This window comes from Terrapene carolina, unplaced genomic scaffold, assembly GCF_002925995.2.
Source record: "Terrapene carolina triunguis isolate 2854851 unplaced genomic scaffold, T_m_triunguis-2.0 Scaffold695, whole genome shotgun sequence".
Classification (NCBI taxonomy): Eukaryota; Metazoa; Chordata; order Testudines; family Emydidae; genus Terrapene; species Terrapene triunguis.
In genome coordinates this window covers 1,004,101-1,022,121 of record NW_020665046.1, presented here as the reverse complement: position 1 = coordinate 1,022,121, position 18,021 = coordinate 1,004,101, and the positions used below count along the sequence as shown (strand labels likewise).

Below are 18,021 nucleotides of genomic sequence, written 5' to 3'. Positions count from 1 at the left end.
GGGATGTGGGGGGATCCGGAGAGGGCAGCGTGCCCAGCGATCACACCCGTGTGCCAGGCGCCCTGCCCGGGATGTGGGGGGATTCGGAGAGGGCAGCGTGCCCGGGATCACACCCCTGTGCCAGGAGCCCTGCCCAGGACGGGGGGGATCCGGCGAGGGCAGCGTGCCCAGTGATCACACCCCTGTGCCAGTAACCCTGCCCGGGACGTGGGGGAACCCGGAGAGGGCAGCGTACCCAGCGATCACACCCGTGTGCCAGGTGCCCTGCCCGGGTTGTGGGGGAACCTGGAGAGGGCAGCGTACCAGCGATCACACCCGTGTGCCAGGCGCCTTGCCCAGGCTCCCGCTCACTACATCTCTTTCTTTGTAGGACTAGCCGTGGAGGGGCGACTCCTGTCTCCTGGGACCGCAATCTCCTCCGTGCCAATGCTGCTGGCTCCCTGCCTGGCCTTCGCAGCCTCCACGCTGAGGCCTTGCTTTTCGCTGAACTGTGCCCACACCCCAGGGCTTCGCCGCTCCCCAATCCAGCCCCGATCTCCCTGGAGGGGCTCAGGCCCAGCCCCGGCCCTTTCCCAAAGAGCCAGCTCTGTGCCGGGCTCTGCCTTGTTACCTAAGGTCTAACGGACTGAGTGAGCCAGATCCTGCCAGCTTTGCCAGGCTGCACCCTCCTCTCCATGTGGGGTCTGGCAGGGCTACGGACGCTCCGCTGTGCTGCCAGGCCGGGGCTGGCCATGCTGCCCGCGGCTTTGGCCAGGAGTTTATACCCTCTGCCCTTTGGACCAGCAGGCTCCTCCGGGCACCTCAAACCACCCACCCTCGGGCAGAGCTGCTCGCCGGTTGGCTGACATCCATGTTGTGCTTGGGCCCCAGCCAATGGCATGGTGGTGGTAACCACCGTGGGCAGGGACAGAGCCACCCGGGGGCTGCAAGGCTGGGGAAGGAGAGGGCCGTGGGGAGCTGGGGGTGCCACCGTGGGGTCTGGGCCTCCCAGCCTGGCCTTTCATAGCCACCAACCCTTCCTGTTCTGTCAACACAATCTCTTCAGCCCGACTGAGCACGGCTCCCAAGCAAGGGCGCGGCCTGCAGCGCCTCCTTCAGGCCAGCCCTGCTCACAACGCACGGGGCTTTAGGGGTCTGACACCCAGGGCAGCAGGTGCCTTGAACACCTCCACAAGTCTACCCCGGAGCACTTGCACGTGCCTCATGCTGCTGAATCGAGGTCTTCTTTCAGGCTGCGGGGAGCAAGGGCCGGAGGCTGGAATGACCGCGGCACAACGTACACCAAGTGCCTTCTCTGTGTCAGGCTGTCGCCCCGGCTGCCCCTGGCTCGCTGGCACCTGTCGATCCAGTGCAGGGGCCTGGCCTGGGATTGTTCTTCTGTTCACTTGTTCTGTTTCCCATCGGGCAGACGTTCAAAGCACAAGCCTCCCCAAGAGGGGCACCACACCCTGGCCTCGAGGGCTGCCTGTCCGGAGGGTGGGCAGGAGTCGCTGGTGGGTAGCCTTGGCAGAGAGCAGGGATGGAACAGGCCTGGAGCTCAGCACTGCGGTTCAGCTGCACCCCCAGAAATCAGGAACCCAAGGGTGCCCGGCCTGTGTGGCACTGCCAGCCCACACCCAGGCCCAGCCCCACTGGAGCTGCCACTGCAACCCCACTGCCACGCCTCCAGAGCCTCCCCTCTACCCCAGGCTGGGCTTGGGGCACAGGCTGCTGCTGCAGGTGGGCATTGTCCCCTTGGTTTCAACTCAGACTCACGTCCCAGGCACTATTGCTGATTTCCCTCTGACCCTGGCGTTTAGTGCAGCTCGGGCGGGCGGTACCCAGAGATACTTGCCCTGCTTCTTGTGGGGTACCCAGTCTGGACACCTCCAGGCTCTAGGGCTGCCAGGCTGGCATCCTTCCCCAGCATTACATTCGCTCTGCGCAATATTTCACCAGCAGTGTGAGCCTTTAGCTCACCTAGGCGGTGTCTAGCAGAGAGTGCGTGATGTCGCCCGGTATGTGACCTGCCTGGGCGGTGGGAGAATGTTCTCTTGGGGTGAGAGAGCAGAGCTGGGGCCAGAGAGCTGAGCTACCCCGAGCCAAGGCCCACAGCTGTCCAGCCCTTCCTGGGGGGCCTGGCACTGCGAGGGGCACTGCCTTCCCAACAAGCCCAAGTGCCAGAGCAGGGCCGGGGCTGTGCTTTGTACGGCACAGGAATCTGGGAGTGGGGACTCAGTGGGTGCCCACTGGAAGAGGACGAATGCCAGCAACCCAGCGGTGGGGAGGGGGCTTCTGAAACGGCGTCGCGAGTTTTAATAAAAAACAGTACTTTAAAAAAACAAATGGAGGTAGCAAATCTATAGTCCCTGAAAGGCAGCGTGGCAGACAAAGCCTCCTCCTCGGCTGGCTTTCTCCGGGGCTGTGGGGGGATGGATTCTCACACCTGCCTCTTGGCCAGCTGGTGCTGCAGCTCCCGGTCGATGCTGGCCTGTGGCCAACTCCCACTTGCCCGTCACCTGGCTGGCTTTGTGGCCGAGCTCATGGGCTGCGGCTGCTGTCACTGGGAGGGCCAAGCCCATCGCAGGTAGCCAGTGTGGCTTAGATCGCGTGCTGAGCACCATGGGCAGGGAGTCCCTGAGCCGCTGCAGCCGACTGCTTTCTCCCCTCAGACCCGGTGCTCCCGTGGGTGAGCCTTAGCGCTCACCACCGCCGTTGTGACCAACAGAAGGTGCCTCCCAGCCCTCCATTTTCCTTGGTGGGGTACAGGGGTGCAGCGGTGGTACACCCCAGCCCCCGAGCCCAGCGCATTGTCCTGCAGCCAGCAGTTTTCAGTGCCAGGCACCCTCGGCTCCCGCTAAATGCGTCACTGATGCTCCAGCCTGGCCCGCTTGGAGCCTGCAGGGGCCGTGTTCACAGCTCAGGGCTCCCTGCAGCTTGGGAGACGGCTGCCCCTGGTGTGGGCACTGCCTGGGAGCGGTTGGGAATCGCAGCCATGCTACGCCTGGGCCCAGCTGGGTGAGGCTGTGCCCCTGTGGAGGTGACCCAAAACATGGAGAGGATTGAGTTCAGATGCGAGGCCCTGGGGGAAGGGAACTGCCAGTGCCACGGGGTAACTGGCTCCCTGTTGTTCTAGTGAATGCTATTGCACCGGGCATGGGCAGGGGGCTGGCAGCAGGGGCAACCTACCAAAGCCCACCCCCCCTTGGCTGATCGTTTGAAGTCTCGTTTTGTTGCGATTTCGAACCAAACCTAAACGTGTTGAAATTGGCCATTCAAGGGACTGGAGGTCTGGCTCAGGGGTCGTTCACCTGTCGAGCTGCCCAAGAGCCACGGCTGCCCTGGAGTTACAAGCATAGGAGCCCTGGGGTCTCCAACTCTGTCAACGTGGCGGGCTGCCCCAGAGCCGGGGTGCCTGCCCAGGGCTTCCAGGCTCGTCTCCCTGCCAAGCGGGCGGGGGTGCTGGCCAGACATCAGACAGGGCTCTGTCAGCACAGATCAAAACAGTCTGATTTTGACAAATGCAAATTCTGACCTAAAATGTTTGTCTGGAATTTTTCCACCTGGCTCCAGTTCAAGCCCAGAGTCCGAGGCCCAAATGTGAAGATGTTTTTAAACTGGTTATTGTAATTCACAATATTGTGAATTATTGTGAAATATTGTGAATTATTGTGATATAGTGAGAAAACATCTTTCCAGCCCGGTTTTTATGGTTCAGAATAGGTACGGCCACTGTATGGCACACAATGCTCCACCGCACAGGTGTTGTTTATCACACCGGTCAGCTGCCAGCTCCCAGCATGGCACCGTTACAGTCACAGCACACACACACCAAGCTACGCGGTGAGTTTGGCAGATCAATCCTGCCAAGCTGCCAGGCCTGGTCAGTGTTTGAACGGGAGAGCACTAGCGAGAGCGGGCCAAGCCAACCCGGTAAGGGGGCTGCGTCTGTTAGCCCTGGAAGCAGTGCCCCCACACGCTGCTGTGCCATGGGATGAGATCGCAGCCTGAGGGCTCTGCCCCAGCTAGCGTTGATGCCAGGGCAATCTGCTCACCAGGGGTGGGTCGTGCCAGGGACGTGGCCAAATGCCAGCTCAGCCAGTTCCTGCTGCCCCCGTGTTCTCCCTGCCCCATGGCTGGGCCAAGCCCCGGGGCACACTCGAGGGGCTGCGGGTGCGGAGCGTGGCAGGAGGGCCTGGCAGATCTCGGGCCGGGCCACGATCCAAAGCCCAGACCCAAGCGCTAGAGAAGTGCCGTGGCGCTGCTGCCCCCCAGCGCAGGGGGTGGCTGTGGGTCAGGCCGTGGGGCACGCCCACAGCACGTGGCACGGGGGTGCTGCTGCGCTGGGGCCAAGATGGGGATGAGCGGCCTGGCTCCCGGGACAGGGCACCCCAGCCCCGCCCCCGCTGCAGCCTCCCCGCCGTCCGCCAGGGGGCGCGCTCCCCTCTCGCGCGGCGCTCGGCACCTGCCGCTCGATGGCCGCGGGGACACTCTGCCCGGCACCGTCTCTATGGCGCCCCCGCGGGGGCAGCTGCCCTTCGCTCCCTGAGCCGGGGCCTGCTGCAGGCCGGAAGCGCCGGGGACATGGTGAGCGGGGCCGGGATCGCTCCCCCGAGCCGGGGCTCCCGCAGCCGCGCTCCGTCCTGCGCAGGGCCCGCCGGGGGGGGCGGCCCCGGGGTCCCTCTGCCCGGTGGGCGCCGGAGAGTCGGTGCTGCCCCGGGCCCCGCCGCCTGGCACGAGCCGGCCCCCGGGGACCCGCAGGGAGCGTTTCACTGACTCGCCCACGGGGCCCCTTGCGGCGCTGGAACAGACCCCGGCTGCCCGCCCGGCCCCCGGCCCAAGCTCCTGCCCGTGCAGGCGGAAAGCGGCTGGGCCGGGACCGAGCCCGGCGCGCCCTGGGTCCAGGCAGCTCGGCCGGGGCAGGACCTTCGTGGTCTGCCTCGCCCGGCTCTGCCAGGCGGCAGCAGCCCTGGGCCGTACAGAACAGCTCCATGGCCCCGGCTGCCGGCCCGGCAGTGCCGGACTCTCACCCGGTGTAGACGGCGCTAGGTCAGGGGACAACTCGTCCATCGCCCTAGTACCCCCTGCCCCTGGAAAGCAGCCCTGGGCAGAGCGTGTTTGTGCAGAGGCGTCCCAGGCTGGGGGCTGTTAAAAGCTCCCCTGGCTCAGGAGAGGGGCCAGGGCAGCGCTTGGCCCGCTCTGCCAGGCAGAAGGTGTCACCTGCGCGGGCTCCTGCGGTGCCCGCCGTTCACTTGACTCTCTGGCTGCGCGGCTCATCAGCACCACCAGTGTGAGGGATGAGCCCAGCGCCTGGCATCAGTGTACAGTGGCCTGTCTGGTCGCTTTCACTTCCTAATGCAGGGGCATTAGCTGCTCCTCCGTGTCCAGTGCCCGTCCTGCGGTGCCCAGGGCCGGGCTGGCCTTGCTCTGCATACAGCCAGCAGGAACATGCAGCTTCCTGGCCACTAGAAGGCACTCGCTGTGTAACAGGAACACCCCGGGCTGCTGCGTGCAAAGGCTGAGGTTACTCTGAATTCAGATGCACGGTCTAGTGAAGTGCTCCCCTCCCCCAGTGCAGGGTTTGTCTAGAATCACACTGTGCGTCGCCAGCTGTGCGGCCTCCTTTCCCTTTTGCATCCCGTGCCCAGCGAGCATTGGGGTCACATCTGGGCTCCCATAGCTAGTGATTTAACTAGTCCCAGGGCACTGGCCCCGATCCGTCCCTGGCTCTTCTGGACCATGTTGCGTCACTGGCTGGGTTAACCGATTGCTGGCTTTTGGCAGGGTGAATGCTTTGAGGGAGGAGAGGGCTTTTAAGCTGACTAGTGCCCGAGTTGTGGGGGGAGAGGGGGAGCCGCTGGATATTCCTAGTTACCTGATGCCCTTCTTGAACGATGCAAGGTCTGAGGAGTAACCTGGGCACACCCACGCAGAAGACCTCTTCTGTAGGCCCCTGTCGGCAGCGGGCATTTGACTGCTTGTGCTTTGCCTGCAGGCCAAGTACCTGGCACAGATCATCGTGGTGGGGGTGCAGGTGGTGGGCAGGGCCTTCGCTCGGGCACTCCGGCAGGAATTTGCAGGTAAGCACCAGTCACTGTTGCCAGCCTTGTCTCTTCCACCCAAGGGGGGTAGCTATGGAAACCTGGTGTTGTCCTTGAGGGTGACCCCTGGCCTTAGCTCTGGTTTAGGGTCTTTGTTCTACATGTTAAAGGGCTGCTGGTGGGAGCGAGGCACCGGGCCTGTGCTTCTGGGGGAAGGCAGCCTGGATTGGCACCATTGCTTGTGGTAACTGCTCAGTAACGTGCGTTAGTGTTAGCGGGTAACCTTCACGGACCTAGGCTAGTAACACGAGCTGCTGCCAGACAGGGAGCAGGGATGGGGACCTGGGCTGGGATTCCAGTCTCCGGGGACCCCAGATTTGCTGTCAGAATTGGCCTCTGCAGCCTGGGGAGCAGTGCCCCCAAGTCTGGCCCCAAGTGTTTCCTGGGGGCCCTGCTCGGTGGCTGACTGGGCCAGCCTTACTGTGGCCCCGGTGGGGACAGTTCTGAGTGCTGTACAGAGAGCAGGGGGATCCTCTGGGAGGGAGGGCAGGATCATCCCCATTGCCCCACACAGCCTGTGACAGACTGGAATTGAACCCAGGCATCCTTGGCTCATGTTGCCACCCCCTGCCCTCACTCCCGCTCCCCCCCCATTTCCTTATGTCCATAGAGGTCCTGTGGCACTTCCCTTTGCATGTGCAATAGCCCCAGGCAAGCTCTCCTGTGAGCGCAGTGGCCAGGTGGGCCGGGGAGAGCGGGCTGTGACTGGAGGAGTGACCAGCTCGGGGTCTCTCTGAACAGCCAGCCGAGCAGCGGCCGATGCGCGGGGACGCGCCGGGCCCCAGTCTGCTGCAGCCACCAGCATCTCGGGGATTAGCCTGCAGGAGGCCCAGCAGATCCTCAACATCTCCAAGCTCAGCCCGGAGGAAATTCAGAAGGTAAAGCCGCAGCTCGGAATGGGATGGTCCAGCAGGCAGGTCTGCATAGCAGCAGGTTACTGGAAGGCCAGCCCCTTTTCCCCAGCTGCTGCAGCCTGGTGTTCTCGCTCTGGCAGGAGATGGCTGGGTGGTGGCGTGTTTTGCTCCAGGGAGTGTGAGTATGGGTGGCCAGTTGGAGCTGGGCACCTCTGATCTCAGTGCAGCAGCTTCCTTCAGCAGGCCTGTTACCCATGGTGCATTGAGGCATTCGCACCTTCCTCTCTGCCCCGGGACCCTTCTTGGCTTGCCCTGTAATCAGGGCTTTCCAGTGCTGCAGGAGGGAGAGAGGCTCTGGGCTGAAGTGCTTGGACTCAACCCCCCATGACAGCCACCCAGCGAATTTGCATGCCCTTGCTGGCCAAGTGTCAGTGAGCGAGGGTAGCTGCTCCCTCTTCCTCAGGGCGCGGGCACTGCCATGGCTGTCCCCTGGAGGGACCTGTCACTATGGCTTAGAACAGCCAGCTGGCAGCGCGCTGAAATGCAGAGCGAGGGGCAGCCGGAAGAGGCAGCTCACGGTTGGCTTGTTTCCTTTGGCAGAACTACGATCACTTATTCAAGGTGAATGACAAGTCAGTGGGGGGATCATTTTACCTGCAGTCTAAGGTAAGCGGGGTGTTGGATGGGTCTGGGCATCCGTCCTGCTCTGTGCCAGGCTATTGGGCTGGCCTCGCAGGTTCGGAAGCCGGCTGGCTCTCTTGGGAGCTGGCACTTGGGTCTGGAGACACTTTGGCCTGGTCTACACTAGGACTTTAATTCGGATTTAGCTGCCTTAATCCGAATTAACCCTTCACCCGTCCACACTACAGAGCCAGTTAATTCGAATTAAAGGGCCCTTTAAATCGATTTCTGTACTCCACCTCGACGAACGGAGTAGAGCCTAAATCGATTTTGTTAATTCGAATTAGGGTTAGTGTGGACGCACACCACCGAATTACTGTGTTTAAGTTAATGGGGTAGTGTGGCCGCACACCACCGAATTAATGTGGTTTAAAACCGAATTAAGGTGCTTAGTGTGGCCGCGCACAATCGAATTTATACAACCTTTTTCCCAAATTCGAATTATCTAAATTCGGATTAATCCTGTAGTGTAGACATACCCTAAGGCTGTCATCGCTGTTTGTGGCGCTCTAATTACCCCTCTGAGCAGAAGCAGATCTTTTCCGGGGTCTTTGCCAGGGTGAATGTCCTGCTGGCAGTGCCCTCTGGGTGTCTCCATCCCCACACCCGCCCACATGCCCTCACACCTCTCTGGGCCCCTGTCACACGGGCTGGACCCTGGGTGTCTCCGATGGCAGCATGTTGGACCCTGAGAAAGGCTGAGTTCCCTGGGGTCTGGCACAGCGTCCGTTTGCCATCCTGTGCTCTCTGGGGCATGTGGATTGAGGGGGCAAACTGCTCTGGGCTGCAGCGTCTTTCTCAGGCCCCTCTGCTGCTGCATGGTGGGGCCTGGCCTGGAGCCACTATCAGCAGCCCCCCCCCCCCCCCCCGCCAGTCACCAGTGTTCCCTCTAATGTTTTACGTCCATGTGCGGAATGAATTTTGTTATGTGCACCAATATGGAGATGATGTGTGACACCTCACCGTTGTATTGGTGCACATAACAAAATTCATGTGGGGGGGGGGCCGAGGGGTTCGGAGTGTGTGAGGGGACTCACGGCTGGGGAAGAGGGTTGCGGTGTGTGGGGTGAGGGCTCTGGCTGGGGGTGCAGGCTCTGGGGTGGGGTTGGGGATGAGGGGTTTGGGGTGCAGGCTTCCCTGGGGCTGTGCTGGGGAGAGATGACTCCCCCCAGCCCTCTCTCGCCGCAGCAGCTTGGTGCTGGGGGAGTGGCACCTTTTCCCGGCCGCAGCAGCTCCGGTGGGGCTGGGCTGGGCTGAGGGAGGGGCTCCTCCCTAGGCCAAGGCAGGTCCACACTGGGGCCGGGCTAAGGGAGAGGTTCCTCTCTCCCAGCCGAGGCAGATCTGTGCTGGGGCCGGGCCAAGGGAGGAGCTCCCCTCCCCCGCCCGCGACACGTCCGCGCTGGGGCCAGCGGGGAGGGGCACCTCTCCTTGCCTGAGCCCCTGCGCAGGGCTTAATAGGCAGCTGCGCAGCTTAGAGGGAACTTAGCCAGTCACGCAGTTGGTTTCTGCTGCCTCCTCCTGGCTGCCCTGTGAAGTGCAGCCATGTCCCTTGGCTATCCTGGGCCTGAGGCCCGGCCCGGGTATGGCAGACTGGGCGGTAGGTGAGACTCATTGGAGACACTGTCCTGCAGGTGGTGAGAGCCAAGGAGCGGCTGGACGAAGAGCTCCGAATCGAGGCCCAGAGACAGAGTGAAAGAGAACAGGGGCAGAAGCCAGAGACGTAACTACCCTCCATGCCCTCTTCTCAGCCCCTCTAAATTATAGCCAGCCAATAAATCCCCTCTCTGCAGCTTCCTCTGTGTGGTTTGGATTCAGGAGATTCTGTGGGAGAGACGGGGGGGGTCACGGCCTGGCCCATTGCTTGCGGGCAGCTGTATCCACTACCGAATGGCCAGGGGCCTCCCATAATGCACTAGGACAAGTGGGCAGTGAGGTAGATGGGGGAGGAGCATTCCTTCCTGGACCATTCGCCCTGAAACATGGCGTCCAATTGCCTCCACCCACCGCAGAGCCAGAAATGCCTGGTGCTACATGCAGCCAGCTGGCTGCCCCCCTGGGAGCCCCATGCTTTAGAACAGGGGTGAGCAAACTACAGCCTGCGGGCCGCGTCCAACCCATCAGACCTTTCAATCTGGTCCCCGAGTTCCCGCCAGGGAGCGGGGCCAAGGGCTTGCTCCGCTCCGTGTTGCTCCCAAAAGCAGCAGCATGTCCTCCGTCTCCTACACGTAGGGGCAGCCAGGGTGCTCCACACGCCACCCCCGCCCCAAGCACTGGCTCTGCAGCTCCCATTGGCTGGGAACCCAGAGCCGGCGCTGCATCTCTGCGTAGGAGCCGGAGGGGGGACATGCCGTTGCTTCCGGGAACTACTTGAAGTAAGCGCCATCAGGACCCTGCACCCTTGACCTCCTCCCACGCCCCAGCCCTGTGCCCCAGCACTGATCCCCATCCCACCCTCCGAACTCTCAGTCCTAGCCCGGAGCACCCTCCTGTACCCCCAAATCCCTCAGCCCCACCACAGAGTCTGCACCCCTGCCCCAGCCTGGAGCTCCCTCCTGCACCCTGAAGCCCTCATTTCTGGCCCCACCCCAGAGCCCTCACCCCCTCCTGCACCCCAACCCCCAATTTTGTGAGCATTCATGGCCTACCATACAATTTCCATAACCATATGTGGCCCTCAGGTCAAAAAGTTTGCCCACCCCTGCTCTAGAAACAGAGTTTGTGTGCCCCTGACTCAGTGTGATGGGGGCTAGACGCTTTCCACTGCACCCACCATCGCAGGGATGTATCTGCCCTTCCACTCCCTGGCCAGGTCCTTCAGCGGCCTCAGGATGGTGTCTGCTGGGGAGGAAGACTCAGACAACATGGGCGGAGATCTGGTAGGACGTGGGGAAGCTGCTGTGCGAGGAGACCCACTGCTGGGCCCCCCCAGGAGTCAGTGTGAGCCCACCCTACCTGACTGGACCCCTGTACACCCAGCTCTCCCTGGGGGCAAGGGCAGCCTAAAGAGCCCAGCAGTTTAGTGGGGCAAGGAGACAGTAACCAGGGTGCAGGGCCGCCGGTTTCACCTGGGAGCTGCAGTGACGCATTTTCTGCCCAGCCATTTGGAAAGCCCCAGCTGCCTGTCTCAGCCACTCCTGTCCAGCCATGGAGGCCAGGCGCAGATGGGCTCTTGGGACCAGACTGAGCCCAGGGGGCTCAGGAACCAAATCTCGCCAGGCACCATTTCTGAGAACGTTTTGCCAAACTAGAGTGCAGCAAATGGCCCCTCTGTGGCTCCTTCCCAGGAGCCAGGGGAATGGCTGAGCCCAGGAGCTGTAACCGCCCTGCTGCTGGCCTGTCACCACCACAGGAAAACCCGGGCCCCATCAGCCTGGGGAGAGCAGCGGCCCGCATGGCTTCTGGGGGCTCCCCCATAAACTCCAGGCTTCAGCTGCCCTGAGATGCTTGGAGCATTTCCTGGGGTGCAGCGTTGTTCCACAAACCCCTCCAGCGAGGTGAGCTCTGGCCACCACTGATCACAACAGCTGTCAGACCCGTGCTCCTGCCACTCCTGATCATCGTAACTACCAGGCCACCCGGGGGGCGGCAGGCGGCATGTTCCCAAAGCGGTGCGATCCTGCAGCTCTCGGGGGGGATGGCAGCCCCCACCCCGTGCAGGGTTAGCTTTACCAAGTCCTGAGATCCCTGTGCCGGGGGAACAGACCAGAGGGGATAACCCTGCCTGAGCCCAGCTGGCATAGTAGATTGTTTCCATTTCCTAAGGGCCATCGGTACCACAATGACACACACACACAGCCTTTGTGGCACTGCCCTCTGTGCTGCTTGGCACACGCCCTTCTTGGCCCCCTGGCCCTGCGGGGCGGGCTCTGACATTCCCTCACTCACCTGATTGCTCCGGGCTGGCTGCACAGGGAGGTGGACACTCTTGAGAACATTGAGGTTCATCCCAAACCCTTACACAAAGGTTTCTAACCATTAGAGGAGTGAAGTTCTGGAACAGTCTTCCAAGGGGAGCAGTGAGGGCAAAAGACATATCTGGCTTCAAGACTGAGCTTGATAAGTTTATGGAGGGGATGGTATGATGGGATAGCCTACTTTTGGCAACTAATTGATCTTTGACTATTAGCGGTAAATATGCCCAATGGCTTGTGATGCGACACTAGATAGGGTGGGATCTGAGTTACTACAGAGAATTCTTTCCTGGGTGTCTGGCTGGTGAGTCTTGCCCACATGCTCAGGGTTTAGCTGATCGCCATATTTGGGGTCGGGAAGGAATTTTCCTCCAGGGCAGATTGGCAGAGGCTCTGGGGGTTTTTCGCCTTCCTCTGCAGAGTGGGGCACGGGTCACTTGCTGGAGGATTCTCTGTACCTTGAAGTCTTTAAACCACGATTTGAGGACTTCAGTGGCTCAGACATAGGTTAGGGGTTTGTTGTGGGAGTGGATGGGTGAGATTCTGCGGCCTGCGTTGTGCAGGAGGTCAGACTAGATCATGTTGGTCCCTTCTGACCTTAAAGTCTATGATTCTAAGCCTGACCTGGCTGCCTCCTTGGGGCCCCTTCTGGCCCATGGCGGGAGACGTCGGTACCAGAGGGCTCAGTGACTCCCAAACTGGGGGTTGCAGCATCCTGGCTCCCCCTCTCTGTTTTGGTAGCATCTGCGGGCCTTGTTGCGCTGGACACTGGCCAGACCTGGGAGGAGGCAGGAGTTTGTGGACCAGCTAGGCACTGAGGGAGAAGGGAAATGGGTGGCCACTTGTCCAAGATCTCCCGGCAGCTCTGGGCTCAAACCCAACTCTTCCCGTCCCCACACCAGAGCCCTCCCCGCTGCCTCTCATCGCCAACAGCTCCTGTGCAACCCCCGACCCGTTGCCAGCACAGGCAGTGCCCGTCGCTGGCACCTAAGGGTGCAGGTGCCAGTGGGAGGCTGAGATGTGCTCACAGGGGTGGTGTCCCTAGGCGGCGCTGAGCAGGGTGGAGCCCCCAAAAAGCAATCACAGGCTGACACAGCCAGGGCAACTTGTCAATTCACTTTATTGTTTTCTTAATAAACTTCCTCTCCTCTGGAGGCCGAGAGGGGCAGTCGTGAGCATCTCGCTTTGTTTCTTTAGTTAAACGCTATGCTAACAGCAATGGAGCCAAGAGGAGAAAGAACGTACACTACCAGAGAAAGGCACTTAGAGACGGGTAAAATACCGAGAGCCTGGAATGTGTGACGACGACCGAAAAACAAAACGTATACTGGCCCTGGCAGGCCTAGTCTATCACAAAGCACATGCTGTGCTACTGTTAACCCTTTGAGTGGCATGCTGCTCGCCCGGCCTGGGGCGAAGGGGCAGGGATCTCTCGGCAGCCCCAGAGCTGGCAGGCGTGATGCTCGCCCGCAGCACCAGGTTCCCCCCAAGCGTTGGCTCTGGGGGGCTGGCTCCCTGCCAGCCAGGCTGCAGTGCTGTAACAGCCAGACCCTGAGGGCCCCTCCCTCCAGCAGCTGCAATGGAGTTTTGAGGTGGAGGATGTGGCCAGTGAGGGGGGTCTAGAGCCTGGCTAGGAGGATCTCCTGGTTGGAGGGTGGCAGCAGAGCAGGGGTCCTGCTGAGGGCAGGGGAGAGGTACGCAGGACCCCCTTGTGTACCAGGAGGAGCGGAAAAGACAGCGAGACCCCTCCTGTAAGGGAGGGATAGTCCGGGTGGGCCCCTTGGGGCGAGCACTGAGCAATCCCTCTGCAGGGGAGGGAGCGTCCGAGGGGCAAGCGTGGGGAGGGGGAGAGGCCAGGAGACCTGAGCACAAGCAGTGGCTGCTTGGAGATGCCCTGTCCTCAGGAAGTGCCTGGGCCTGCTCCTGCGGGCACAGCCATGCCATGCCCAGGCCTAGCTGTGCTCAAGGAGCTTGGCTCTGGAGCAACCACTCAAAGTGCTAAATCAGTCTAAAGAGTTTATGTAGCTTATACGTCCGTAGGCCAGCCTGGCTGGCCCTGGAGTGTCTAGAATAGCTTACGGTACATACTGCGTGGGGCCATCCGGCCAGCACCAGCTGAAGAGACAGGCTGAGCCCACGGGCATCACCCACAATGGCTCAGTGCAGCTCTGCGGTGCCAGCCAGCCAACGTGCCTGCCCTCTTTGGCCACGGCTGAACCTCCAGACCCATGTTGCGCAGGGACCAACCCTGCCCAGATCTGCTCCCTGCTGGGGGCAACCACACCAGGCCCTCACCAGGCTGGGAGGAGCCTGCTGGGCCGCATGGCATGAGCCCAATCTGCACATTGTTGTGACTCTATTCCTTATGGGCAGGTGTCTCCTGGAGACTACAGCTCCCAGTAGGCACTGCTCAGAAGGGGGTGGAGTGCCTGCTGGGAGCTGTAGTCTCAGGCCACAGCCTTGGCCACTCCACATTTAATGCTGTAACTTAGGCTGGCTTGCTGCCCCTCACTCAGGGCAGAGCCCCAGCACCTCACCAGCCGCTCCCCCCCCCGAGCGAGGGCTGTGATGCCCCGTGGCTGGGAGGTGCAGACACATCAGCCCCCAGTGCTGTGGGGTAGCAGAGCCCTCCCACCAGGCTGCACCGTGGGCAGTGAGAGTGGCTCTATGCTGTGTGTGTAATCAGCTTTCTAACCAGCGGGGTGCATGTCGGGTGGGGGGGGCAGAAGACCAGCTAGGGGGAGCTCATGCTCCCCAGCAACTGGCACGCATAACCACAGTGCTCTGATGGGCCAGGCTCTGCCTCCTGCTGCTCCTCCCCTGGACTGGGTGCCCCAGGGGCATCCAGCTGTCACCCAATGCTGCTTGGGCTCAGCCTGGCACTGGGCCTGCTGCTCACCAGGCTGCCCACGGGGCTGGCTGGGGTGTCTCCAACCAACCCCCTGGGGCAGGGACAGCAGGGGGCACAGCTAGGCCCATCAATGGAGACAGAGAAGAACATGGGGCAGCTGGCTGCACCCAGGCCATGGGCATTACTCTGTGTGGGGGGGACAGGGCTAATGGGGTCCCTCCTACCTGCATATGCTGCAGCCCCTGGCTGAGGACAGGCCCAGGGGAGCTCTCAGGGCAACAGCTTGCCCAGGCCATGTGCCCACAGGCAGCCTGGCAGCCACGCCTCAGGGAGGTGGCGTGTGCCAGGGCAGGGCTAGCCAGGGCTCCGGGCAGTGGGGCTGGGCTGGAGAAGGTTGCAGCTGCTGAGCCAGTCACTGGGAGATGGGCAATGGGTCCGTGGGGTGATCTGCCCAAAGGGTGGAAGGCAAACCAGTTTGGGGAGCGTCAGCAGCAGGCCTTGGGGGGGACGGGACAGCAGGGGGGGCTCAGCCCCAGGCCTGATGGGGCTCACCTTGGCAGCTGGCCAGAATGGGGGCTTGGCAGGTGCAGCACCAGGTTGTGGGTGGTGGCCCAAGGGCTCCCTGCAGTGCTGGGGGGGGGGGGCCTGCAGCAATCTGCCCACTCAGGGTGTTAACTGAAGTACTGCCCCTGGCACCCGCCTCCCAGCTGGGCGGGCCAGGACACTAGCGGGCCAGGGTTCACAGCCGGGGGGGACTCCCGCCCTGCGGCGCCGGCCAGCCACACACACTCGTGTTACATGCTAAGGTACTAACAGAGCTGAAGACGATCTTGCCCCCGCCCTCCCCCCTCGTTGGGGAAGGGGCATGGGAGCCGGTGAGCGGCATACTCAGCGAGTATGCGTTGTCGGGGGAGGGGTCCGGGGGCAGGGCTCCCCACGGGACTGGGGGTCCGTCTGTCTGTCTCAGTCCAGTCAACCCAGGGCTGAAGGGCAATGGGGCTGCAGTCCAGAAGTTCATCGTGGTCTTGTCTCGCCGGCATCTCCGTCAGGCAAGCCCAGCTGTGGGTGAGTAGCTCTGCCTCCTCCACTGGCCCGGGGACGGCTGGGTGCATTCGGGGCCCGGCTGATCTGCTCTTGGGGGGGGGGCGGTGTCAGACTGGGCAGGGCACCAGTTGGCTGGTGGGAGCTCCGTCAGCTGGGGGGTGACAACGGGAACACCCCTGCTTCGGCGGCTCCTGGTGGTACCACATGGCTGGGCTGGCTGCTCCCGGGTCAGCGCTGAGTGGCAGGAAAACACCGCTTGGCTCCAGGGGCGCTGGCTGTGCTGCAGGCCAGGCTGGTGCAGGCAGTGGGAGGTGGGTGATGGAAGAAGGCCAGTGGCAGGTGTTGGGGCGAGCGAGGCGCTAGAGCCCCTCACGTGGGGGCTCCTGGAAACGAGCCAGCGTCCCACGGTGTGCGGGAACCGGAGCTGGAGTGGAGGGAGCCTGCCAGCCCAATGCCATGGCAGTGCCAATCCTAGGGTGGGGGGCTTACTCTGAGCCAGAGAGGAAGGTGCCCAGGGCTGCCCGCGTCATGGGGCTTGAGGGGGGGGGAACATGCCTGTGTTTGTGGGTTCTGGCATCATCCTCCCTGCCAGGCCATGTGTGATGGCCAGAGGGGGTGGCCAGTGCCAAGGGGGCGTCCAGTGCCAAGGGGGCAGCTCTGCTGCAGGGGCCAGGGGCCACGGCACCCAGAAGCCGCAGGCTGGGGGGAGGAGGGTGTCAATGGGCCCTTCCTCTGGGATCGCTCACACCCACTCACCTACTGGGCTGCACACAGCCAGCAGAGGGCGCAAGTACATGAGCACCTGGCACTGACTGGGGGTGGGCACGGGGCTGGGTGTTGGGACCTCAATGCAGGTGGCTGCATGGCTCAGGCCTCAGGCAGGGGGCACCTGGTCAGCACCAGGGACAAGGGCCCGACGCGGGACCTGTCAGAGCGGGGGGTTGGGTGAGATAAATAAATAGCGGCGCCTCCCACTGCCTTAGGCCTGGGGCAGGCAGCCCCCAGGGAGAGACGGGGCGATGGCACACCAGGCTGGCTCTAGGGCCCCGATCCAGCTCCACGCCCCATTGCTCCCAGAGCCACGGCCTGGCTCGGGTCCCTCCGCAATCGTCCCTCTCCGGTGCCCGCTCTGCTGCCACAACCGACCCTGGTGCCCCACCCCGGCGCCTGCCAGAGTCATGAGCCTGCTCCTGCTGTGTCCGGTGCCAGCGTTGGCTCCCTGGAGAGCCAGCAGGAGGCGCCAGGGTGCGGCTGACTCAGGGAGGGGGCAGTTAGCTGTCTCAGGGGGTCCCATGAAGAGGCCTCTGGAGCGGCCTGCGCTGGGCCAGGGGTGCGGGCCGGCCGCGGGGCTGGGATGGGGATTATTGCTATTCTCAGAAGAGTCAAACTCTTCTTTCGTGAAGGGTACAAGTGAGACCCAAGCGGCAGTCGCAGGGGAAGGGGGCAGGAGGTCCGGCTCCCCCCCACCCCGCTGGCGGATTCACCCGTCAAGACTCGGGCCAAGGTGGTGCCTTGTCTTGCGTCTGGGCTTCGTTCACTCAGTTCACCACGGCCGGCTTCAGCAAGACGGAGCCAGGGGGGATCACCACCCAGCCTGGCGGCAGGGCCTCGGGACTGCCCATAGAGCTCACGCCGGTGGACAGGTCCAGCACGGCGCCGGGCAGCAGCGGCAGGCTCTCCGGAGCACGCCTGAGCCGGGCCCGCTCAGTCCTGTCACACGAGTCTTTGCGGCTCTCGAGCCCCTGAGCTTTGCCCGCTTTGGCCACCCTGGTGTCGCCCGCCTGGCACTTCTCCACGTCCGTCTTGCCAGCAAGCAGGGACACCACTGGCAGCCCCAGCCCGCTAGCCCCGAAGGGAGACGCCAGCAAGGGGCTCTTGGCCAAGTTGAGTGGCGCCCCATTGAGGGACAGCATGGGGCTGGGCAGCCCCGACAGCGCAGCAGAGCCCACGGCACCACAGGCCAGGGTGCTGAGGTCCAGGGGACCCGGGGCCAGGGGGATGGGCAGAGAGGCGCCCAGGCCGGGCAGCGCGTGCCCGCCAAAGAGGGCGGCCGGGTTGGGGATGATGAGTTGCGCCCCGTTGACGTAAGGCACTTCCGCTGAGGCGACGGGGGTCTTGGGAGGCTGCTGGAGTTTGAGCAGCTCCTGCTGCTCGTGGGACACAAAGTGGCCATGGGCCTTGATGTGCTTGCGCAGTGAGCTGGGGTCCGTGTAGCGCTTGTGGCAGCCGGGCATCTTGCAGTAGTAGGGCTTGTCCACATAGTGGGTGCGCGTGTGCTTGAAGCGGTCGCTGGAGTTGGAGTAGCGCTTGCTGCAGCCCTCGTAGGGGCACATGTAGGGTTTCTCGCCTGCATGGGGACACAACAGCCATGAGCTGCCACAGGCTTCTCGACCCGGCATGCCATGGGGCCTCTGCCGCCAGGCCATGGGCTGCCTAACCCAGTGCGCCACAGCACTTCCGCAGCCAGGCCATGGGCTGCCTGACCCGGCATGCCATGGGACCTCTGCCACCAGGCCATGGGCTTCCTGACCTGGCGTGCCATGGGACCTCCGCCACCAGGCCATGGGCTACCTGACCCGGCGTGCCATGGGACCTCCGCC

The 18,021-nt window shown here is 62.9% G+C and overlaps 2 protein-coding genes across 3 annotated transcripts in view; one reads left to right on the top strand and one right to left on the bottom strand.

Moving 5' to 3' along the window:
- Positions 1-9,409, top strand: part of LOC112117196 (mitochondrial import inner membrane translocase subunit TIM16) — a 176,483-nt gene extending 167,074 nt beyond the window's left edge. Inside the window, exons 1-5 of one of the 2 annotated variants that reach the window (XM_024215107.3) lie at positions 4,436-4,566; positions 5,975-6,059; positions 6,822-6,958; positions 7,535-7,600; positions 9,247-9,409. In XM_024215107.3, the coding sequence (XP_024070875.1) occupies positions 4,564-4,566; positions 5,975-6,059; positions 6,822-6,958; positions 7,535-7,600; positions 9,247-9,339 (384 nt within the window). In that variant the 5' untranslated portion in view covers positions 4,436-4,563 and the 3' untranslated portion in view covers positions 9,340-9,409. Of the gene's footprint in view, positions 1-4,435; positions 4,567-5,974; positions 6,060-6,821; positions 6,959-7,534; positions 7,601-9,246 lie in introns of those variants that run through there. The other variant, XM_029913503.1, reaches the window with a different exon arrangement.
- A 6,671-nt stretch (positions 9,410-16,080) lies between these two features.
- The window catches only part of GLIS2 (GLIS family zinc finger 2), a 6,110-nt gene continuing 4,169 nt past the window's right edge, over positions 16,081-18,021 (bottom strand). The window contains exon 6 of the mRNA XM_029913501.1: positions 16,081-17,768. Within this exon, the coding sequence (XP_029769361.1) occupies positions 16,960-17,768 (809 nt within the window). The 3' untranslated portion in view covers positions 16,081-16,959. The remainder of the gene's footprint in view (positions 17,769-18,021) is intronic.